The following is a 25,772-nucleotide window of genomic DNA, read 5'->3' as shown; positions in this document are numbered from 1 at the left end:
AATAATGTTTAATTATTTTTATAAGACTTAATTTATAATATTTCTTATATTAATAATTTTATACCAGAAATCATTCTTATTAAAAGAAAAAAGAGAATATATTGATAAATCACTGGAAGAAAAATAAGTATTAATGGTAAGGATAATTTTAAAAATTATAAATTTAAGAAAAATTTATAACTATAAATTAAATTAATCAGTTTTTTAATTTTGAGAATTAGGTATTTGAGTTTAATATATATAATAACGAAGGGAGTATGTTGCTAGCTAAATGGTATAAGACTCTTCGAGATTCTTTCCTTTTCTTTTTTCACGCAAACAGACGATCAAATGAACAAAACCGCCAAGAGATTTACAAACTCTAAGGTTACGATAACGTTATTCTCTTTTAATGTTATTCATACGGTCCCTGTTATTATTTTTAAAAATATTTAGTAAACCCAATTAATTAAGAAAACTAATTATCTTTAGATGTACATACGGGCCGGGGAAGGTTGTGTCATCTTAGGGTTTGAGAAATACTGTATTTTTTTTATCTTCTAAGAAGCGTTTTTAGTGTTTTTAATTTGTATAACTATTTGAAAAAAGATATGATGATACTTTTATCAGTTTTATTATTATTTGTAGAAAAAAAAGTATTTTCTCAAACCAAATAGGATACATGAAATACGGATGAAAATAGATAAAAGAAAAAAGAAATACTAAGTGAAAGATCTTTTTGAAAACCCGTCTGATTTAAAATAATATATTTTAACCTATTTAAAAATCATTTTTGTAGTGATTTAAATTTTTTAACGGTTGGTCTATTTAAACAAATATAACTATATTATTCTGTTTTATATATACATACATACGTGTTATTGTTGGAGTATTTGTACGCGTTGGATTGCCTAGCTAAAAGCTTAGGTACATTAATTTCTAACAAAATTTTATATTTGATTAAACTTTATGTTAGACAAACTCTTTTTTCTTCTTCTTTTGTTTGTCCCTTTTCATATATTTCCAATAAAAATATGACACTTCATCAAGCAAATTAATAATCTTGGGAAAAAGAATAATAGTATTACTTTTCAGGAGAGAAATTTTTTTAAATTACATGTTATTTTGGAGAGAAAAAACACATGATACACAAAAGATATAAAAAGAGAGAGACTTAGTTCATGCCAAGTCATTTAGCGTCTGACATCATTGATCTACGTCAAGCTTATTGATCTACATTAAACGCTTCTGTGTTATTTTGATGTGCAAACAAATAAACACACGCTTCATATATAATACACTTTAATTTGTAATTTAAATTTCATTTACACTATCTTAAAATTTCAAAAAGAATGAAACTATTAGTTCATCATTTATTGAGTACTCTCTAAGTTGAAGAAGCTTAAAATTTTATAACTTTAAAAGGGTAATTTTTTTTTTATGTACTTAATTTCTCTTTCATCTCCTTTTTTCACTTCAGTTTTTTCTTATATTATTCTTTCTTGCTTGTCATATATATTCTTTATTATATTTCTTCCACTTCCTTGCACCTTAAAATGGGTATATACTTAACATTTCCTCCTTTGAGAAGGAATCATATATACATGCATTAATTACACGATAAACCATTATATACTCCTGTAACGTGTTGGTAATAACAAGTTGTTAAACCAATCTTTTAAGATTAATTGATCGAATTGTTAATTTATAAAAAAAAAATATCATTATATGGATGTTTAAAAAAAGAAGAAATAGGCTAGAGAAATTAATGTACCATGTCAAAGAAATATACTTGTTTTGTGAGGAGGTTCATATAATATTTTTTTTTTGTAACTTACTTTTTTATTTCTCTTTATCAAATCATTTATCTTATTTTATATTTTCCTATTTTTTTGTTTTATATACATTGTGATCTTTTGGTGTCTCTGCTATTTGTTATTTGTCTTGTTTTAGGAAGAGACATCGATCTGATGCACAAGGGAGCCCTTATAGGCAAGTGTCACTTCATTCTTAGTTGTCATCTGCATCATATGCTTATCTTTTAATAATAATAGATCGTCTTTTAGATGCATATGCACTTCATTCCAATATTTGCATTCATACTTTTCATAGGTTTTGTTATTTTTATTTATTTTCTACTTTATTATCAAACAACACAATATATGTAGATCGCAGTGTTTGGATCCAATGCGATTTTTAAGGAAAGAAAGCATGTTTGGTGACCAAACCTAATTTTACCTTTGAATGAACCTAAAATTAAAAAAAAAAAAATTTGTTGCATTAAATTGAGATTTTAAAATTATATTATAAATTTGTTGTTATGATAGAATTTTTTACCCATAAGTAATTTCAATTTTAAATTGTATATCACTAAATTAATTTTATAAAATGAAATTCATTCAAAACTAAGTTAATTATTAATTAATAAATACTAAACTACATAACGCGAATGACATGGTATGACAATGAAGAATCATGTGTACGATATAAATAACCTGTGTATAATAGGTTTGTCAAATAGATAGAATCTATAACAGTTCCTTGATGTGATGGTTTATAATAATCTATTCAAAATTTGTTGACCATAATGTTTAATGGAAACAAAAGTTGAGATACGGACTTTGTATGGTATATATAATGATTTTTGTAACGGACATGCATATTTCGTTGCTGAATTCAAATTCAAATTTTAATCGATTTCTTGTTATTTATACAAGATTACTGTAAGAATATAGTGTGTGATTTTTAGTACAGACATTAATATTGAAAACTTTAAGTTACACTCCTCTTATGAATTTGGATCTAATTAAATCTCAAAAAGTAAATTCATGGACTACTTTCACTTATATAAATTCTATCTTGATATTATTTTTAGTCCATGTCAACTTAAATTTTGTTCAATATATTCTCTTAAACCCATATATTTCTAGAGTTATGTAAATAATATGGTAAGTGATATTTTAATGAATCTAAAATAAGTTTTGATATTATATAATAATAGAGAGAGGATGAATGAGTTTAACAACTGAATGATAAATGATAATTATAATAATTGAAATTGAGAAATAATAATTATTATCTATTGTTAAACTAACAATAATAATGATCTATTGTTAACAATTTAACCGTGTATAATAATAAGAAAATATTGTTAACAATTGTCATGGGATCAAATTTGGACTGTAATATGTATTTCTAGTACTTCTGGTACTCAATTAATATACTTTATTATTTTTGCTGAGAAAAAAAAAAAAGACTAATTAAGCTATAACTTATCCGATACGCCCCGCGAGATAAGTCACCATTTGTAAACTTCTTCTTGCTGTTAGCATCTTTTATTAGTTTAAAAATAACAAAATCTTCTTATTATTATTTTAAAAATACAATATTAGAAAAAAAAGAATGGTCAACAGTAGGGTAGATAATAAGTCAGTTTGTTTAAAGTTATTTATTAAAAAATATTTATTTTAATAAAATAAATAATTCTCTGTTTTTTAATATATTTATTTAAATTGTTTCTGTTTAAAAATAATTTTTTATTTATTTCGTTAAACAAATATATCCATTTAATAAATAAATATTTAAAAAAATATATTTTAATTTTTTTTAATTTGAATAAACTGAGTCAATGAGTAGGTAATTGGATAGGGTATATATATCCGTCCTTTAAAAAGTTATCTTTTTTTATAGAACTTTAAAAAATTCTCTTATTTAGACTCATACCTGCATAGTAACGTTAATACTAATGTTCTTTTTTTATATACCTAAATATCCATACTCATACCTGTTATCCGATTTTAATTAATTATGAAAATTTGAAAAATAAAATATTGATTAAAAATACAAAAAGTAATTAAATTAAAACATCATTCAAATATCTTTACAAACACAATGAAGAACTATTCTCTCATGCTAGACTCAACCACAATTGCATGAGCATCATGTTGTAAGAGAATGTTTGATTCCGTGGCAACACCACATTTTTTACGGTAGAAAACTTGAAGCTACAAAGAGTTGTGATACCTTCAAGATGAACAAATAATCGGTTCTCTCTCACAAAACCAAGGACACTATAAATTTAGTTATTATCGATTACATGCAGATTAGATTGGTTTTCCAAATAATCATCACTCCATTTTCACAGCGGAATGAAATGGCATTTTATAGGGATAAAAGCATTCTTTCCCTTATTTCTTTGCATTTGGAACCTGCCAACCTGATATATCTATTCTCTGGTACCAATTATATATAATACACATATTATTTGCTGGAAAAAAAATAGGGCCACGAAGATTTTCAACTTCCAATCAAAATATATATAACATGCCCCGATCGATGCTTTAAAAATGTTTGTAATCAATCACGTGTATTAAATGAAAGTATCTTTTGGAATTATAAGATTGATTATGCGGGTACCATATATTCAAGTTCAATCCACGTTTTCTAGCCAACATAATGCTGTGTACATTCTTTGTACTGACCAATGCAAATTTTGTTTTAGCCAAACTTTTTTCACATCAAAAGCCACGAGGACGCGGTCAATGACCAATATTGACCATTGTATAATGGTTACATAACGTAGCAAACTGAGGAGCTAATCACGGCAGTTAAATAGGTATTTGCAAACTAATTCCTTTTCTTTTTTACGATGAATAAAGCTATGTTAGTATCCTTTCAGGGTAGCTTGGTTAAAATGTAAAATTTAAATTGTCAGTATGTACATCAATTTGATCTCCCACAATGCACTCTACTCTTTTTCATTCTCTTTTTCTCTTCTGCTCCCTTCATTTTTGTTAGTAGAGATCACCCGTGTGTTTTATTGAAGAGAATCTTGTTGGAATCCAGTGTCAAATTATTTTTCTACTCCCTTCATAAGGATTAGTATCAACTCTCAATGAAAGAAAAAATAAATTAATGTTAGTAAATAGGGGTTGTACGAGAAAAGGACAATATTGTCTTTTCCTACGATTTTGTTAAAAAAAGGAGCGGAAAGAGAGGAATGTGTGGTGCCAAAAAAACAAAGTTGGAGGATAGCCTTGAGATCTAGAAAACTTTTGGTGAGATCTGTTTAAAAATAATTTTTTATTTATTTCGTTAAACAAATCATATCCATTTAATAAATAAATATTTTAAAAAAAATATTTTAATTTTTTTTAATTTGAATAAACTGAGTCAATGAGTAGGTAATTGGATAGGGTATATATATCCGTCCTTTAAAAAGTTATCTTTTTTTATAGAACTTTAAAAAATTCTCTTATTTAGACTCATACCTGCATAGTAACGTTAATACTAATGTTCTTTTTTTACATACCTAAATATCCATACTCATACCTGTTATCCGGTTTTAATTAATTATGAAAATTTGAAAAATAAAATATTGATTAAAAATACAAAAAGTAATTAAATTAAAACCATCTATGCATAAATATTACTAATACAAACCATCTATGCTTCTAAAAATTGAAAGGAACCCTCCTGTGTGAAAAAAAAAACCAACTGACTTCTAACCCTAAAACAATTAAGCCTTGCTACACTACAACACTCCTTACTATTCTACGAAAGAAAAAAGCTATTGTTTGGCTTATGAGCTCTAAGCAAAATGCATCACAGCCCTTGTTGGGGCTTTTGTCTTCAAAACCATCTCTTCATACTCGTCTTCAGGGTTTGACAGAGCAACAATTGCCCCTCCAGCTCCTATTGAAGCTTCACCCTCGTGTACAATGACTGTTCTTATCACAATATTTAGATCAAATGCTTGATTATATGAGAAAAATCCAATACAGCCTGAGTAGATACCTCGAGAACAACTTTCAATAGAATCAAGAAGTTCCATTGATCTCAACTTAGGTGCACCTGTCATTGAACCACCAGGAAATGCAGCTTTGACACAGTCTACAGCACTGACATCTGACCGCTTCTTCCCACGAATAGTACTCACCATTGTGTGAACAGTTGCATATGATTCCACATCCATGAGACGTGGCACATGAACAGATCCAGGATCACAAACACGGCCAAGGTCATTCCTTAGAAGGTCAACAATCATCAGGTTTTCAGCCTGATCCTTTTCGCTGAAAGAGAAAGCAAGTTAGTTCACAACAGATTCACCCAACTAAAAGCAAGTTAGAGTGCTTTGTTTTAACATGTTACAATTCTGGATATTGAATACTTATATCAATTTTAAGTTAGAAAAGCCCATTGTAAATTGGATCTTAAATTCTCCGGAGCATCTAAAGTTTAACATAACAGATTCATAATAAACTTTTCACAACTATATTTGCAACCAAATAGGAGTATCACACATTTTAATGTGTCTTGATAGTTTTCAAATTATTAAAGCATTAAATATACTTGAAATTCAATTTATCACATGATGGAAGAGGAAAAAAATCCTTAGAGAAATAATTCCAAAATTTAAACTAATGTGGTAGAAACATTTGTTAAAACAGTGGTGTATAAATAAAATAATAAATATAGGTCACCTGAACTGTAATTTAAATTTTAGTTGCTCATCTTCCTCTTCAGTAGCACCACGAGCTATCGTTCCCTTGATGGGCTTAGCTTCTAGTATATTCTTCCTATCCAACTGCAGGAACCTCTCAGGAGAAGAACAGCAAATACTCAGATCCACCTTTGAAAAATTAAGCCAAGCAGCATAAGGTGCCGGATTCCTTTCTCTCAAATGCAGATAAAGTTCAAGGGAATTCAATTCCTCAATCGATTTCCTTATCTGAGTTGTGAGGCATAACTCATAGCTTTCTCCATCTTTAATGTAGTTTAGACACTTCTTAACATCCTCAATGTACTGCTCTTTAGATTTTTCAGCTGCAAAACCAACCTTACATGAGGAAAAAGTTAAAGGAAGAGACTTTTGTCTTTCCAAAGCCATTCTCACAGAGCCATTTAAGCTCAGAAGTTTCTCCTCTGTGTCATTCAACCACTGTGTAATACTTGAACTTTCTTCATGTATAGCCAATATATAAACATCATCATTTTTGTGGTCAATAGCTACAAGATTATCAGCAAAGAAAAAGCATGCATCAGGAGTTTTAGATTTGTGACGGTTCGATTTCACACCACACTCAACTTTGAGGTTATACCTGCAACACAAGAAACCAATTATTTGTCTAGTATTGGTTCATTGAAGAGGCCACATTGAAATTATAGGTTTTTAAATGGTTGAAGGAGAAAATCTAGAGAATAGATTATTGATAGAAAACATAAAACACTAACCTTAATTTGTATTAATACTAAATCATAATCCTAAATAAATAAATAAAAAAACAGATCACAAGATAATGACTTAGAATTTGGGCTTCTAGTCCAACTCAATCCCTCAAAATCAACTTGCAAAAAAACAGCGTGGCCAGAATGCATCTAGGACATAAAAACATGGCGCGCCAGTAATTTGTGTTGAATGTTGATATGAGGCAGCAGAATAGTGACAAGGAAAGTTACGAAAGACGATGCCACTCTAATACTTTGTTGAAATTATAGGGTTTTAGATATTGAAGAAATTTAGAGAATAAAGACTAAATATTCTAACACTAGTATTAAGATTTTTTTTAGTGTACAATAGCGGCAATGAGGATTTAGCCTGGGACTTGATGCATCTACCCCAACTCCCCACCACTAAACCAACCCTAGTGGGTACTAATATTACAATATGATGTGTTACATGAGATACAAATCATAAAGCACTTGCCCTTATTTATATTAATACTAAATTATAGTCCTAATTAACCAAGGAAACAAATTAAAAGATAATAAAGAAATATTAAAACTAATTCTGAGAGATAATCTAAGATACTTTAAATTATTCTTAAGATATAGAATCAATATACTATTGGATACTTTTCATATATAGAATCAATACCAGAAATTTTATATAACAACATAATGCAAGTAAACATACTTAGCAAGGGGATGGATGACATTCAAAATATCAAAATGAAGATCCACAATATTTCAAACATAGAATAGACGTAGGGTTGTCTACTATGACAATTAGTGATGATCATCTAAGTTAATATCAGTAAGACTCAAACTACATAAAATCAGAGAAAGAAGGGAGGACGAGAAAAAGTAGCTACAATACCCACAAAGCAGAAGTAAAAGCATCATAAATAAAGATACAATTAGAAAACCATGCAAATATTTGACATATGCTTAAGCATTTAGGTTGATTCAATGTAGACATATTAATTGCTTGACTTTCCCACCTACCCAATGTAACCAATATATCCACCGTGAAAATCAAATGGCAAGCCTTCATATTCATTTTTATCATAACGATATGATTGAAGCTCCTGCAACATTGTGAAGGCAACAATTTTAAGTGGGAGAAAGGAGTAACAGGGAAAAAATTAAATATATTTAAGTATGCTTGTTAGAAAAATTAATACAAGGTTTATCATGATTGGGAAGATCCAAGTATGTTGGGAAATAATTCAAACATGCACCAAGAAAAATATATAAATGATGGAGGTTCAATACACAAAAAAATTGAATTCTTACCCATGTTTACTTTATCCTGAATCCTACCCCACCATCTTTCATTTCTTAACTTCATCTCTAATCAAAGCATACAACATTCAAAGTGATACATGGCATTGTATTGGTGTAAATCACTAGAGAATGGGCAATAAGGATCTTTTTTGAATGTATTGGAAAATTTGTTCTACTAACATATGTCCTGTTTAGGATAAACCATTTTGGATTAAAAAAAAATCATGAGAAAAACGGGGGCAGAATATGTTCTTATATGTCTAAGTCTAACAATAAGGTATACCCTAGTTGAGGAGTGTGATATGCGAGAATAAATCATCATAAGGCCAACATGGTTTCAGTCTGTAGTACCCTGTTCAAAAAATCAAGAAAACCTTCTTCCAAAAATATTGTTTCAGCAGAACCTTGAGAATCTTCAGTTGACAAATAACCACCTCCTTTTGAACTCCCATCACTGGAAAAAGTTAAGTGGACGGTGTTAGAGAAATACTTTCTATCATGTCCATGCATCAATTAAAATAACTAGTACAGCTCAACTCGTGAAGCATACAACAGAACCCAAGCAGACCAATTATTTTCAAGAAACCCATTCACCAACACCTCACATAAAATAACATAATTAAAAAAGAAAAGAATCTGATACATAAAAGAAAGAATTGAAGAAAAGAAAGAAATAAAAAATTAACAGTTAAGAGGATTGATTTCAAACCTTTGATGGGACAATCTGAACACTAACTGCTTCCAAAGTGATCCGCCTTTTCCTCCCATAAATGAAAAGCGTGCTCTTCCCTAATCAAGATGGAAAGAAGAATAAATATAGGATTATAAGTAGTATATGGTGAAGCATTTTACTTCAATATGAAGAGAAGCTATGTTGCTTAATTATTATAGTTAAAAGATCCAAATGAGAAAAGATCTATGTATTGTGTATTATAAACACGGTTCACAAATGGGTTTGAGATAACAAAAGGTGTCTTCAGCATATGTTTGAATAATCAGAGATTAACCTTCAGGGTGTGTTCCTTTAATTTGTAGGGATGCTATGGGTCTTCCTATGACCCGTAGAGTTGCTTTGTAGTCATGGGCTTTGGCCCCCTTAATACCAAAAATAAAAAATAAAAAAAATCAAAGATTACTAAACTTGAAAGCATAGAAATACCTTCTCTGTGGAGGAACTATCCAACCAAAAGGTGTTTTCAGCTTCAAGTCCAAACAACCCACAAAATATACCTTTTGCTCCACCAACTTGACCAGCCAAGTGACCAAATTTCCTCCATTTCAACTTCAAACACTTATAACCAGTGGTTGCATGATGAGTATTTACCATGTTGAACATTTCTAAATGCTTCATCTCAGCTTTATTATATTCCAAATGTCTATCTGCATGAACTATTTCTTTTAACTGATCCACTGCATTATTCTCTGTGCTAATACTTCTGCAAACCTCTCTGTAGAGTCTATTAGCACTTGAAACCTGCATGCATGCTAAAGAAAGTTTCTGCCCGGGTAAATTATAGAGAACTAACATATATATTTTAAGGCCAATAGAAATTGAAAATAGAATTATGGAATCTGTAAACAATGTTAAAAGGATCTTACTCTAGTTCAGGAACAACAAAGATTGGGATACAAGATACAACAAAATACTAGTATCAGACTATTTCTTTCTCAAGAGAATAAAAAAAAATCAGAAAATGAAAAGTGGCATCCCTAATAATTAAGCAAGCATAACTCCCAAATTAGTATCCAGACAAATACCCCCTACCATTCCTTATTATAAGTCCCTTTTAACTAATTCACACAAATTAAGAAAGTTCGTTAAAATTAATTGTGATAAATTAGTAAAAATGATGTAAACTTTCTAAAATTACACTTATTTCAAAATTCACCGATTATTTTAATTTATTTCTCCACCTTAATTAATCTTGTTCACTCCTTGCTAAATAATGATTTACTTTGTCTAGAAAAATATTTTCAATTTGAAAATTTCATTCAAACCCAACAATAAAAGGGCACTTCAATAAACTACAACAGATATTGATACAGCCCACTACTGTTGGAAAAGTGGAAAAACTAATAGTAAAGTGTGAAGTAATTAAACCTGATGTTACATGCATGTACAACAGAGAGTAAATTTTAATAACAAAGTTCTACAGTTTACCATCAGAATATGCATGTGTTTCCTTGAATGATGACCTAAATCTCAGCCAATAATCATCTGTAATCTCCCTAAAATTCTTGAATATTTGACTCCCATAGCAGGTTGCAACACTTTCAGGATGAAACTGAAGGCCAAAATTGTTGAGTTGAACATATTTAACAAACTAATAAATAAATATAAACACAAAGGAAATATTATAAGCAGATCACTTATGCACTTGACACCTGCACACCATAGTGTGGTCTTGTAGAATGCCTGATTCCCATAAGAACTCTTGCACTTCTAGTTTTTCCATAATCAAAATGGTTTGAACTTCCATTTCCTACTTTAGCTAAAAGAGGATCAATGGAAATGCTTTGATCTGGCTGAGCTTCATGAGTATTGGACTTGCCAAAATCTTTGGACCCAATAAATGGAAGTGTGCTAGTGGAAGAGGTCCATGCTATTGGAATGAGCTCTGCAGGAAGTGATTCAGAATCTATAACCAGTGAATGATATCGAACCACCTGAAACATGTGACAAACAACAATTTATGACTAGGATGGTGCATCAGATGCTTTTTAATTAAATTTTGACAAGAAAAGAAGAAATATAAGAGGGAAAAAAGGATAAAAAAAATATTTGCAAAAGCACATTTTGCATTTTGTAATTTTAGATGAAGGATTGCATCACTGCATCAATCTTTTCAGATTATATCAACTAGTTATTTACTTATTAAACCAAGTGTTCTAAAATACAAATTATCGAAATGAACTACAAATCTATAATAGAGGGCTTTTAGTATGGAAAATGTTTTAGAATTGCTAGGAATGGCTCCCTCTTTTGATTAAATTGAATTGAACATTGGTGATTTTGGGGAAATGGCGAAGGTTACTATTTATGTGCAATTAAGTCAAACACATCAATCAAGCATTCATAAGAATTTCAACCAATATTACTAAAAATGACTTTAAAGGAATCGAATTTGTGTTTTTTCAAGTATGTAGTGGAGAACAAACCTTGAATCCATAATTTTTACCAGAAGGTATATCACGAAAAAGCTGGCAGCCGTTGTGCTCAACTTCACTGTAAAGTACAAAGAGATAGTTAAAAAAAGAGGGAAGGAATGGATACGAAACCTTCAGATGATATTTTTGTTTTAGGTATATTTATTTTCTTAAATGTTGCAATTTCATAATAAGTACTGGAAAAACAACTGATATGGTGTTGAAATGTCTAACCTTACCTCAAACGACCATGGATTGGTTCAGATGCATGGACAACTTGAGCTCCATGCACATAACCTAATGCCTATCAAATCAAAGATTAACAAATTAAACAAGAACATAATGTAAAGAACAGTTGTGAAAGGCAGAAGTATAACATCTGATATTATGAACAAAAAGGATGAATTACAACAGGATTAAGTTTAATATAATACTTGATAGCAGCCAAGACATGACAACATAAGATTATGAGACTTTATCCTAGTATGATTACATAATGTTCTAGAAGGGAAGGCTAAACAAAACATAAAGGGATAAAGCTGTTGTATGTTACTGCAAGACTGGAATTCAAGAAATAAAGTGCACTCTATATTGAAAGTCGGGCACGATATTTACAGTACAAGTTGAAACTTTAAAAGGTTTACATAATGTTCTAGAAATGAAGGAAGCATGGTCCATTGAATGTTTGTGCAGAAAGAAAGCAGTTAAATTAAACAGGGGGGAGGCAACAATCTTGCAGAAAAGAAAAGAAAATACCTGGTGTCCTAGGCAAACACCCAGAATAGGAATATCCCAGCACTTAAGCAACAGCTGAAGACAAATGCCTGGACCATACAGAATCGTTTCCAAAAAAGTTAAAACAAAAAATCTTCCACACTTCATGAAATAAAGATCAGGATAGCATATCAAATTAAATAATAATATTAAATTCTGCAAACTAAATTAGGTGTCCTTTTAAAACAAATACAGGCATAGGTAGACTTACAAACTAATACAGTCATACCCCCTTCAATTGTGATAGGGATGAGAATGTTAAGGAGTATGTGTAGACATATGAGGAAATACAAAATTTAGAACAAATGTAGGTGTATAGTTGGAGTAGCACCTTTTGAAGAGATGACAAAAACTAGCATAAGATGGTTTGGTCAAGCAGAGAAGACCAATCAAGGTGCTGGTGAGAAAATGGAATCAAATGGTAGATGGTGCAATTAAAAGGAGGAAGATTAAACAAACAAGAATTTGGGAGAAACAATTAAAAACGACCTTACTCTCTCTAGTTTGATCTAATGAAAATTTTGGTTTAGATAGCACCTAATGATGTTGATTGATCATTCACCCAATCCCACATTTCAATATTTTAACTTTTTCAAATCCAAATATCTTCCCTTAAAATCTCTTATATTTTGCATCTGGGTAACTATGAATGGTGTTGAAGGGTCAATTTGATCGTAAGAAATAACAGAGGTTGTCATGTGACTCTTACATGAATGCTCTGTTAGCAGAGTTACTCTTTAACCAACTTCTCGAGCCACGTTGCCACCAGGGATATCAGCGTTCCAAAATATTTTACAATTGTAATTGAAACATCCATAGGGCCACATAACCCACAACGGCTGCAAGTGTAGTTTTACCATGAATATATCATACAATGAAAGAGGACTTTGAATGTAACAAAAACAAGGACTATATATCCACTCACATCAAACTCAACCACAAAAGCTAACTCAAGGAAGGAGGATTGTCCAAACCTTAGTATTTTAATTATATTCCTAGCTGACATAGGACATCTTAACACACTCACCTCACGCCCAAGAATGGACATTTGGAGCACAAAATCTGCATGATTGGACATCTATGGGTATCCCCACATCAAGATTGGATAGGTTATGATATCATGTTAGAATGGAGTAAGCTTAACTCAATCCCAAAAACCAGCTCATGGGAGAAGGATTGTCCAGTCCTTAATAGGAGTATTTTAGCCAGATTCCTAACTAACATGGGACATTTTAACACAAATATTTAAATCTATAATAGCAGCAACTTATTTTTCTGTTGCATCTTTTGGAGCATTAAGTAAATGCAATGAAACTATCAATCCACAAGGGCATTCTGCGATCCTTACCTATATCTTCCGGGCATGCTGGAGAACCGGGTCCAGGTGATATTACAATATTATCAAAAGCATTTTCTTTGTATAAGTAATGGCAAAGTTCTTCCCATGTCCAATCATCATTTTGGATCACCACAGGAGGCACTGGCAAAATGATAAACCAAACCAGCTGTTAAAAATGGACTCAAACTCCTTACAAAAACTTCTTAAACCTTCCAAGCATAAAGCATTCTGTACAAGATTTTAGAAATGATTTTATGCAGGACAAATTGAATTGTATATCTGTAATGAATCATTAAAGTTCATTTTTAGGATGTTTAGGTTTTTTAAGAAAAAAGCAAAAAAAAAACTTATAGCTAAACATTTTCCAATTGTACACACATCCTGGACCACATTCAAGGGAGAGAGAACTTACCGCCATTAATAATAGATAGTTCCTGGAATATATTATAAGTGTAACTGTCATAGTTGTCAATCAACAATGTCCTCACAAAATCTGCCTTCTGCACAGGCACAGGCACCACCTGTAGCCTTCTCTTTCTCTCATCCGACTCCTCCTTGTGGCTATGCATCAATTGGCAACAAACCACCGCCTTCGTTTTCCTTCCATCGCGATTACTTACTCTTACTCGAGCATCACCACCTTTCTTAACGAAACAAGAAACCCTTAATGATGGTCTTGACAGAAGGAAGTTCACATTCGCGTTTTGCGTGGATTCACTCGCAGGACAGGTGAGCTCGGAAGAAAACAAACGCAGAGACGAATTCATTCTCGCAAGGAAAAGTGTTCTGCTTCTGCACATAATTACGCATACAATTAATAATTGTTGGCTGTAATGAATCAGATGCAAACTATAAAAAAAAAAAAACATTTGAAATGCAGAATTAAAAAAAAAGTGAAGTTTCACCTCTAATCAGACGCTTAGGTAATGGGTAAAGATTAGATCTGAAAAAAGAAAGGAGACATGTGAGCGAAGAAGAGTGGTTTTCCTCATCACTCATCAGTGTGTCTTGTGGGGCATGGTAAGACGTGTAGTTATAATACACCATAGAACAAATCATGCATGGAAAAGGAGATGAGCAAAGAAATTAAACAGAGGCGCATGTACGCTTACGTATATTTTTATGTGATTGCTTTTAGATGCAGATTGAGGGTAGCAATAGCAATAGGCATGACTCAGATCGCGCGGGAGAAGAAGCAAAGTGGTGTTGGTGGTGGAGAGGGACTGAGCTACTTTGTTAATGGCTAATGGCTAATGCTTTCTTTTTACACATTCTCTCTTCTCGTTTGGGGATGTATTGGATTAAGATTTTAAATGATTTTAAAAGAATTTTTTATGATTAAAAAGTCTTGTGGTATTCAATAAGACTTTTATAAAATATAAACAAATCTTGTGGTATTCAATTAAGACAATAAAGATTTTTTTTTCAGGGCAACAAAATCTGTTGGTATTCAATTGAGATTTCTTACCACTTTTAGAATGTCTTTTGGTATTCAAAAGTAAATAGATTTTGATGGATTCTTTTGTGGAATGGATTTTGAGAGACTTTTTAGTTAGAAATACACATAAAATACTCCTCCAACAATCTCACCCAAACCCTTGAGACTTTTCATAATCTTCCAAAGACTTTTTCTTCTCCTGTCGAACAAGACACAAACCACTACCAGGTTCATTCTCTTACAACTTTTCAATCAATTTTACCTATTTTTTTAATGGCAATCGATAGTCAATATTGTTCATACTATATGTATATTACGCAAATCAAAAGAAAAGGGTGCTGTATATGCTTCAAGATTTCGTATTCATATTGTTTTCAACGTCCAGGCAATGAATATGCATCAAAAGAATGGCAATTGATATGCATCAAGATTGTGGTTCATTCTCTTACAACTTTTCAATCAATTTTACCTATTTTTTTAATGGCAATTGATAGTCAATATTGTTCATACTATATGTATATTACGCAAATCAAAAGAAAAGGGTGTTGTATATGCTTCAAGATTTCGTATTCATATTATTTTCAACGTCCAGGCAATGAATATGCATCAAAAGAATGGCAATTGATATGCATCAAGATTTCATATTGCTTTTTTTTTAGTACTGTATATGCAAATCAAAATAAAAAACTCTTTTTTTTCTGTTTCTTCAACTTGTTTTAGTACAACGTCCATTATTATTATTATTATTTTCTTGTGTTATTATTAAAATGTTAATTATTAATGTGTTATTATTATTTTTTTGACAGCGTGTTATTATTATTATTATTGTGTTAATAATTTTTTAATTGTTATTGTGTTATTATTATTGTTATTTTGTTAATAGTTTTTTTTTAAATAATTTTATGATATATGAGTATTATTTTTATGGAAAATGCTAACATGTGCCCTTAAGACACTTGTTAGTGTATTATGTATAGAAATTTTGTATTGAAAGTTGTGCAATTTACTTTTTTAAAAGTCAAAAATTGTTGTTTTTAAGACATAGTTACTATTGGAAGTATCCTTAACATGTGCCCTAAGTGCGCATGTTAGCATGACCCTTATTTTATTATTAGGTAGTTTTTTATTGGTTTTTCTATTGAATTGTATATTATTCGGGATATAGTCACTATACTTTTGACAATTAGGAAACAATAACTATTTTTGTCAAATAACTAGTTTCTTATATATATATTAGCGATCAAATGGGGGATTCACAAGAAAATAACAAAGGAAAGAGTAGAGACAAAGATAATTATGTATCTTGGACTATGGAAGATACCAATGAGTTGTTGCACCTCTTGGTGGATGCTATGAATAGGGGATTGCGTGATGCCAATGGGTCACTTAGCAAACAAAATGTAGAACGAATAATACTTCCTCAACTCAATGCAAAAACTAAATTCCCTAAAACTTATAGTCATTATTTGAGTCGGATGAAGTGGTTTCGAAACCAGTATAACATGATGTCAACCCTTATGCGCAACAACTCTGGCTTTGGATGGGACCCAATTGGAAAAACTTTCACTGCTCATGAGGATGTATGGAAAGATTACTTAAAGCTGAGCTAAGTTCATAATCTTTTAAATATATTAATAGTTATAAATTTAGTAAATTATAATATTTGTAGTATATTAACAATGATTTTTTTTTTTAGTCTCACCCAAGTCACAGCAAACTTCGAGGAAAAAGTATGGTTGATTATGAGTATTTGAAGATCGTTGTTGGGGGTGGAGTTTCTAGCGGGAATAATTCTATATCAGTCGATCCAGATGATACTGATGCAACAACTTTTGAGCCAGAAAATAAAACTGTTGGGATAGAAGAATTTTCATATGATCCTAATAGTGATACATTCATAACACCAAATAACTATGAACCAGCATATCAGCCTCCATCACCAAACCAACCAAGTCCACCATCCCACCCCCCTTTAGATTCAGAGGTTCCCATAGAAAAACAAAACTGTCACAAGCGAAGGAGATCCGAGTATGGAGGGAGTTCAAGCGCTGTTGGGATCAACAATCAAGGCAACGTTCTGGAAAATCTTTCTGTTGGCATTGAGACTATTGCTGTGAATTTTGAAAAAATATCCAACATGATGGAGAAAAGAGAAAAAGATAGAGATAGAGATAGAGAGCTCGAGGGTATTATTTGGGATGTTATAAAAGAAATTCCAAATTTGGATGACATAACGCGTTTCAAGACAGCTGAATTGTTAAATACTAAAGCAAAAAAGGATTTTTTCTTGAAGATGTCACCGGAAGAACGCTCATCTTGGATAAACTTTAAGTTAGGGAATAATTAATATTTTGATCATCTATTATTAACATATTATTTTAAACATCCTGAGTTTGTTGAACTATATCTTTTGGGTCTCTATTCTTGAATCACTTTGTTATTATTTTTTTAGGCAATAATGACTTTGTTATTAAAAGGTTTAAAATTTCTATCGTTTTTATTTTCTTTATTCAAACATTATAATTTATTTATCATCTTTTTCATTCACTTTTGTAACTTTCGTTATTTTTTTGTTTAAAATGTATTAATCTTTCAAAATCTTAAAAATCCATAAAGTACTTTAAAAATCTGTGTTAGAAATCCATTAAAATCTTGGGTTAAGAACTCTGATTGTAAAAAGTCTTTTAAAAAAAAATTTTAAAATCCCACAAAATCAATACAATCCCACATAATCTTTTAAAATCTTCAAGATTATTTTTGTCAAAATATTCTCTCAAAATCCCAATCCAATACACCCCCCTTAAAATATAAACTTATTTTAACTCATAAGTTTAAATATATTGAATTTTATGACTTTAAAAAATCATTAAATAAAATATAAATTTTAATAAATAAATAAAAAGTATTTTCACAAAAATGTGTTGTTAGTGTTTTTTTAATATATAGATAGTTTAGATATTTAAAAAAATATTTATTATATATAATGAATTATAATTAAATAATTATATAAAACGTTTTATATCCACCGAGAATATAATCCTTTTTCATATATATAGAGATGAATCCAAAAAAAAATATATAATATGTTCATTGTTATGCTTGCCACATCTTTCCTCCATGCACTTATTAGATTCCAATTCCAATTCCAATTCAGACTTTTTTTTTGATGCACTGTTGTATCTCCGCTATCTTTCAAAAAAATATATATTTGCAATGATCATTTTTTATCTGGGTAAAATTTAGTGAATGACAAAGTTTTTTCTTTGAATCGTTAACACATTTGTATATTCAAGTTTAAAATTTGAAATTGATAAATTAATTAACTGAATTAAGTATTTTATAGAATTACGCATAAAAACTATTTTATAGAATTAATTTTTCATTGAAAAGATTATTTTATGTGTGAATTTAAGTTTAATCTACTTTATTCATAATTGAGTCAAATAAAATCACCAAAAATAACAAAAGTATCATCTCACTTTTTATGTTCATTTGCGTGATAACTAATTTTTTCCTTCAACTTCAAAAAGTTTACTCAATTCCTCATCATCTACATATAAATGAGGGGTTTGGGTTAAGGGCTTGACATTGATTCCCCTAAAAATAAAAATTCCTATGATTAATATACATGATCATTTGAAGAAGATAATGTGTTGTGTACATTAAGTTTTTTTGGTAGGGGTGCAATAAGTTGAAAAAGAGAAAGGGATTTTGGTAAAAAGGTGAGAGGTTAGAGAAATAGTAAATAAATGAGGGAAAAAGTGAAGCACCTTCCGGAATATCAAATCTTATATTCCAAATTCATATTTCGCCACTTAATGTATAAGTTATGTCTTTATATTTATTTTTATCTTTATTATTTTTTACAAGATCTTATTTATCAAAGAAAAATATAAAAACAACTAAAGCTTTTATTTAATTTTTTTTAATACTTCTATATTTTTATAATAAATATTTTACTTCTTGATAAAAACAGTTTTTTATATTTAAAATTAGTCGTGAAGAATGATACCATCGAAACCATTTACTTATACCCCAAAATGGATAGCATTGAAAAATAAAAATAGAGTTTTCACGAAAGAAAATAATATATATATATATATATATATATATATATATATATATATATATATATATATATATATATACTTTACAAAATAATTTTTTATCTATACTTTACTAGATAAGTTTCATGAAAACTATAAAAAAAATTGCGATGATGAAAGGGAGTAATAAGAGAAATATAAAACTTACATGACACCTTTAATTGCTGTTGGTACATGTTGACTTGAAAATTTTATTAAACTTATATCAAGAATGCTAATACAAACACATACCGAATTTAAAGATAAATTGATTTATTTTCTGCAATATGTTTACATTCCAGACTCCAGTGATTGGAAGTTGGATAAATCTATCCTGCATTCAGTTAATCACAGATTGAGTAACTTAAATTATTTATGAATAAATAATTTTCAAGTAAAAATTACTACGCATATTCTATTTAATATAAAATAATCGTATATTTATCTTTATTTTTTGTTATACTTATATGTTTATCTTTGATTGATTCAATTTCTCCTATTTTATAATAAATTTTATTTTTATTTTATTTGTATTCCTGTTTATAATACAAATTTTACTACTAATAAGTTTTTGTTAAAACAGATTTTTAAAAAATAAAATAATAATAACAAAGCATTTCGTGTAGTCTGGGAGAACTTCCTTCCATCACTCATCAGTATGTGGCCTCCCTCCACCTACTCCAATCGACGTTCACTTTCACTTTATTTCATTAACAGGGATAACTCCTCACATCACACCATCTTATGCACATATGGAAGAGCCAAAAGGAGAATAAAAAAATAATTCTGATGAAATGTACTACGTGATATTCATTTGTAATGTTTCTAAGATACTCCACTAGTCTTATTATATGTACCCAAAAAAAAAAAAACCACTACTCTTATCATGCATATGCCGTGGACTTGAATATCTTATTAACTCCTCTTTAGACTTTAGAGGTTGCATTTTGCATTTTGAGAGTTTAGACCAAGAGTTTAATGTATGTATGGATAGTATAAAATAATTTTAACAAAAAAATCATTAGCAAATATCTATAAAAAAAATCATTAACAAATATGTACCATGATGCTTCTAGATTTTTTCCAATAAGTCTTTCGATAACCTCTTTTCCAGTTGTTTTGGGATCATTGAATTAATTTAATAATAATTGAGATTAAAGGTTAAAGGTTAAAGGATGAGAAATGGTGGCCCTTGAAAGAATTAAAAGAGTTTATGAACAACTTTTTAATTATGAGTTTTTTGGTAGATTCTACAGTAGACTAGCATTATATATGATCCACCAGTGCATGACCAAAATTTATTGGCTAAAGAAGATAAAAGAGGACACAATGGGTTCACGAGAAAATTTTAAAATTGTAAAATAGTCCTCAAAGCTCAATGATCATCCAAGTCTATGCCTTTTCCTCCTTTCTACTACTTTCTGAATCCATATATGCAAACGTTTTGTCTTTCTTTCGCTTTTCGTTGATTATTATTGAGATGTAAAAGAGAGGAGTTGGTCTTTGCCGTCTACCTTGTGGCGCATCTCTTTGTCAGGGTTTCATTTAGCCAAATTTGTTTCAATCAAATTTTGCATATATATATATAAAGGAACTGGATTGCAAATTCCTAACCAAAATATTAATAAGTATCCAATCTTTAATCCTATTTTTTTTTTTATCACTATATCTAATGATTAAGAATGATGGCCTACACATGGGCCATTTCGATGCTTCTTCATGGTAAAAACCAATGAGTTCTTCAGACTTACTTTTATTATAAGTGCTTATGGTAGTGTTTGTGAGAACTTAACAAAATATCTGATAGTGGAGTAATTTATAAGATGTTTTGAGCTTATTTTCATAACTTGTTCAATATAATTTATTGACAAAAATATATATATTTTCTTTTAAAATAACACACCAGCTGTCACAAGAAGCATAGGTTCATTTGTTAATGGCCAAAACCCAAAAGAACTAAATAAGAAAGAGAGGGATACACTGGAACACCTCCGGCTCCAAGGCTCCAACCTTTAGGCTCTGTTCACACTACCTTTTATTCACTCCCTATCTCATTTATTAATGATGTTGCAGTGAGCTTAAAGAAATTAATTAAGTGCAACATTCATGATCATCAAGGCAACGAGGGTGGTGATAGTCAAGATAGGAATTAACATTTTTAACGTCCCAAAAAAATCCTCCTTTTTATCCATCTTTCTCTTTTTTGTTATACATATTATTTCTTCTTCTCTCGGCTCATTCATTTTCATTCACAAATCTGATACTCATCTTTATATTTTTTTTCCTCTTGTACGGTTGTGTTAGAATACATCAATCTCACATCATATAAAAATGATTGAAGTAAACATAAAATTCATAAACTTAAATTTTAAGTTCACTTACATAATTATTTGTGATTTATTGGTGTTTATTTATACCTATATTCACTCATTCTTTCCCTTTATCACGTTCCATTTAATTTATATTACTTTTTGTAATCTTTTTTGTGGTTTATTTACATTGGGATGCGTGTACCATGTTTGCTCCATTATTCAATGTGCACACTGGATATTAATATAGCTATCCGTCTTATTCTAATGGATGCATGCTACCAAGTAAAATAATTTAGAGTGAAATAGTGAGAAAATAAATAAAAAAGAGAGGAAGAGGAAGGATATAAATAAAAGAAAAATGGGATAAAACTATGTATAATTTGGATTAATAGAAGGGAAAGAGTGGATTTTTTTCTCTTTGCTTGTTTGAAAAAGTGGAAAAGAGAGAGAAGAAATAAATATATTGAATGAAAAAAAATCCATTATTTTGTTCTTAACGTAAAATTATTTATTATTTTTGCATATTATAATTTTTTAAAATCTAAATTAAATTTGACCATACTATTTGTCAGTTTTTTTAACATGTTACTTTTCAATTATAAAATATTGTTTATTTATTTATGTTCCAATAAATGTATTTAATTTTAAAAGGTATGGTCAACAGATACTCGGGGGTGGGGGAAATTATTTTTTTTGGGTCCAACATAATTTGTTTCATCTCTTCTCTATTACCACTCCAATCAAAATACATAAATTCTTGTTTCTTATTTATGAAAGATAATCTTATGCGACAAGTATAGTCAAAAGGAATTATACTAACAAGTTAGGGAGTCACTGAGGAGGGGAAGTTGAAACTTGAAACAATATTTTTTTTAGTGGAATAATTTGTAAACATTTATCTTTCTTATAAAATATTACTATAATCAAAAGGAATTAATTTCCTATCATTTTTTTTAATGTAGTTTATTTTTGTTTTTTAAGTTCGTTTAAATATCAGTAACAACTATTTTATCAATAAATCGTTTATGTAGGTGATACATGACTTAATTTTTTTAAATAAGATATAAAACACAGACTTGAGCTTTTATAAAAAGTCTTTTTATTAAAAAAAAGTTAAACTTTAAACATTTTAAAAAGTCTATGATAGACGGGTTTGTTTATAATATATATATATATATATATATATATATATATATATATATATATTAATAATAAGTTTGATAGACTCATTTACCTATTTAGATCTATATGTTTAATAATTTATTGACGAGATTTCTACAAAATATATCATATAAGTAGGTTTTTAAGTCAGCTCAAACATTTAAATACATCATACCAATACTTAATAAATATTTTGTAATAAATAAATAAGTTAGATTCATACTTAATAATCTATAACAATGGATATAGATGTGTAAGCACTCATTGAGCTTCACTTTTATTTGTTTATTTTATCCTAAATGTCTCTTTATGTTTAAAATAAAAATAATAATAACCATATAAAAATAGAAAATAAAAAAATGAAAAATCTTTTATGTAATCTTGTTAGTGTTCTTTGGCAAGTGTACTGATTCGCTCTAGTAGTATAAAATGGTAAGACCGAGTATCGTATTCTCAGAGAATTTGTTTCACTCAGACATTGTACATCTAGCATGCAAACATTTGTATGCATTAAAAGTAAGGTAAATATCAAGTTGAATTATGTACTAAAGTCTATTGGAATATAAACTAAATATCTAAAATTTTGTAAGTGAAAACTATTAAGTAAAAAGCGTTGGGTTGCTCTATTGAATTTCTCTTGATGTTAATGTGTATTTTTCTTTTTAACGTTATCATAGTATTCTTATACTGAGAAACTACTCAAACCAAAATTACTCTAGTGAATGAATCTAACTCTCTTTAAACTTCATCCTTGATCACTCAACAAACTTAGTCTAAAAAAGTTGCATTAAGTCTACTACAACATAATATGAACTAGATCACCGCACTTCATTCCTAGACATACAAATTTCTAGCTTGCTCTACCAAGTTCTGAGGCTTCAAAGCATTTTCCAATGCTAAAAATCCTAACTATACATACAAATGGGTAATCAAACCACAAGTATGTAAAAATAAACACAAATAAAAGCAATGAACACATAAAAATAACATTAAATAGATAGTGAAAGAATGTTACACCAAGGTCTCAGCAGAACTCCTCGACCAAGAGGCTTAGTCTTTCATTACGAGTAATACAAGCTCTTAATACAAGGAATGAATAGTTTTGAGTGAAAGAAAATGGCAAAGGATGGTCGAGGATGTTTCCTACAATCTCTAAACCCTAAACTTCACTCTTTCTAACTTAAGCTCTCTCAGCTGCCTTCCTTCTGTCTTCTCAGCTTCCTTTTGTGCGCCCTCGCACTCTATCAAAAAGACTCTCTTTTATTTCCGTCAACTTCAGTGTTTTAAAGGCTTTTAGACTTTTCAGCTTCTGAAGGCTTGCTTAGCGAGACTGGCTTACTAAGCGAGAGTAAGTGAATTTTGGCTTAGCGAGAATGGGCCAGTTAAGCACAAGAAGAGACAACGATCTCGTTGGGCGGGCTAGCTACGCGCTGGGCGAGCACATCTCTAACAGATCCTCTTCTAGGGTTTCCCAACCTACTAAGCGAGCTATATGCCTCATTAAACGGATGTCACTCATTAAGCGGACCTGTCTCGCTGAGTAAGTCATCAGCTACTTGAACCTTCTCTTCTTTGACTTGAAATTGAGTTGGATTCAACATTAATTCATAAAAATAGGAGTATCTACTCTATAAAATCACACTAAACATAAAAATATGTATAATTCCTACTAAAAGAACCATATATTGGAGGTAACGCCCTATTTCCTTGCAAATATTCTATATAAAACTACTCATGAATAACAACTAACAAATCTCCACTTTCATCTAGCCAATTTTGTCCCTTTATCTCACTTTTACTGTACACTATAAATATAATTGCACTGCTTCTCAAAGCTCCCATTCAATTATTGTTGCTTCTAATTTTATTTTTTCCCGAGCCATATTTGCATTCTTTTTTCTTCCTAGTATTTTAGTGTTGTTGCATTCTCCATTATTTCTACAATTTTGATCAAAGGTGTTTTCCTCAATTATAAGAATTTTAGTACATAACACATTTTTTCTCCCATTGTCCCTCTCATCACTTTGAGTATTTATCCATAGTTTTTTTTTTTTAATTTCGACTCATTCTTACACATTTTTTTTTATATTTTATTTCCTTTATTTGTTACTAATTATTGTTTTAATTCATTTAATAGGTCTTTCATGGGATATGCATTTGGAAATTGTCATTATCAATAAGAAGGCAATTTATGGAAAAAAGGGGAAAGGAGAATATTTTTTTCAAAGCCAAAATTATTGTGATTTTCTTATGACCAACTAATTATTTTTATTTTTAGTTGTGCTATTCAATTTGTTTTTTTATTTTTTCAATTGGAGTGTATCATTCATTAAACATAATTCAAAAATTATAATTAGAAATTATTGTCGCATATTATCTTTTTATGCAATAATACAATAGAAATGTGAACACGCATGCGTGTTTCCGCTAGTTATGATATAAATCAAGTTCAAGAGGTATCTCACTTGTCTTGCTCCACATTCATCCTTAATCCTAAAAGTATTGATTAACAAGATTTTGTAGACAAAGAAGATAGGTAATATATTGAAAAAATAAGATCAAATGACCAATTTAATCAAATGACAAAGAAGATAGGTAAAGTATTGATCCTTTATTTTTTTTTTCAAATTGATGTTTTATTTTTTAAAAAGTTCAATTTAATCATTTATTTAATTTGTTTGGTTCAATTTACACCTTTATCTGTAAAAAAAATTATATCGTAAATTATTTAAGAATGAACTTTTTTTGTTAAAAATGAAATTGAAAGGAATGAGACAAAAGTGAACAAAAAAAATATTTTTAAATGATTTATGATATCACTCTTAAATAGATTAAAGAATCAAATTAAAAAAATTTAGATAAAAATCAAACTAAATAAAAAAAATAAGATAAAAAGGCAAATAAACTTTTTAAAAAGATAAAAGATAAAAATAAAATAACATTCAAATTGAAATTTAAAAAAAAAATCAAACTAAATAAAAAAATAAGATAAAAAATAAATAAATCATTAAAAAAATAATTAGAAATGA

General features: G+C 29.5%; 2 protein-coding genes across 2 annotated transcripts; one reads left to right on the top strand and one right to left on the bottom strand.

Moving 5' to 3' along the window:
• Positions 1-5,379: 5,379 nt before the first annotated feature.
• LOC100804116 (aminodeoxychorismate synthase, chloroplastic) lies at positions 5,380-15,030 on the bottom strand. The gene is made up of 15 exons (XM_003535484.5): positions 14,860-15,030; positions 14,653-14,690; positions 14,160-14,539; positions 13,757-13,888; positions 12,391-12,458; positions 11,874-11,938; positions 11,647-11,713; positions 10,873-11,154; positions 10,649-10,772; positions 9,647-9,972; positions 9,197-9,276; positions 8,839-8,941; positions 8,206-8,288; positions 6,462-7,079; positions 5,380-6,050 (listed from the first exon to the last, which is right to left on the bottom strand). The coding sequence occupies exons 3-15, from the start codon at positions 14,512-14,514 to the stop codon at positions 5,570-5,572; spliced, it is 2,784 nt and encodes a 927-aa protein (XP_003535532.1). The 5' UTR covers positions 14,515-14,539; positions 14,653-14,690; positions 14,860-15,030; the 3' UTR covers positions 5,380-5,569.
• Positions 15,031-16,429: 1,399 nt separating this feature from the next.
• LOC102662389 (uncharacterized protein At2g29880) lies at positions 16,430-16,795 on the top strand. Its single transcript, XM_006590131.1, has one exon. It carries the CDS (start codon positions 16,430-16,432, stop codon positions 16,793-16,795), a length of 366 nt encoding a protein of 121 aa, XP_006590194.1.
• The last annotated feature ends 8,977 nt before the right edge of the window (positions 16,796-25,772 follow it).

This window comes from Glycine max, chromosome 10 (assembly GCF_000004515.6).
Source record: "Glycine max cultivar Williams 82 chromosome 10, Glycine_max_v4.0, whole genome shotgun sequence".
Classification (NCBI taxonomy): domain Eukaryota; kingdom Viridiplantae; phylum Streptophyta; class Magnoliopsida; order Fabales; family Fabaceae; genus Glycine; species Glycine max.
Note: the sequence above shows the minus strand (reverse complement) of the source record. Positions and strands in the feature narration are given on the sequence as shown.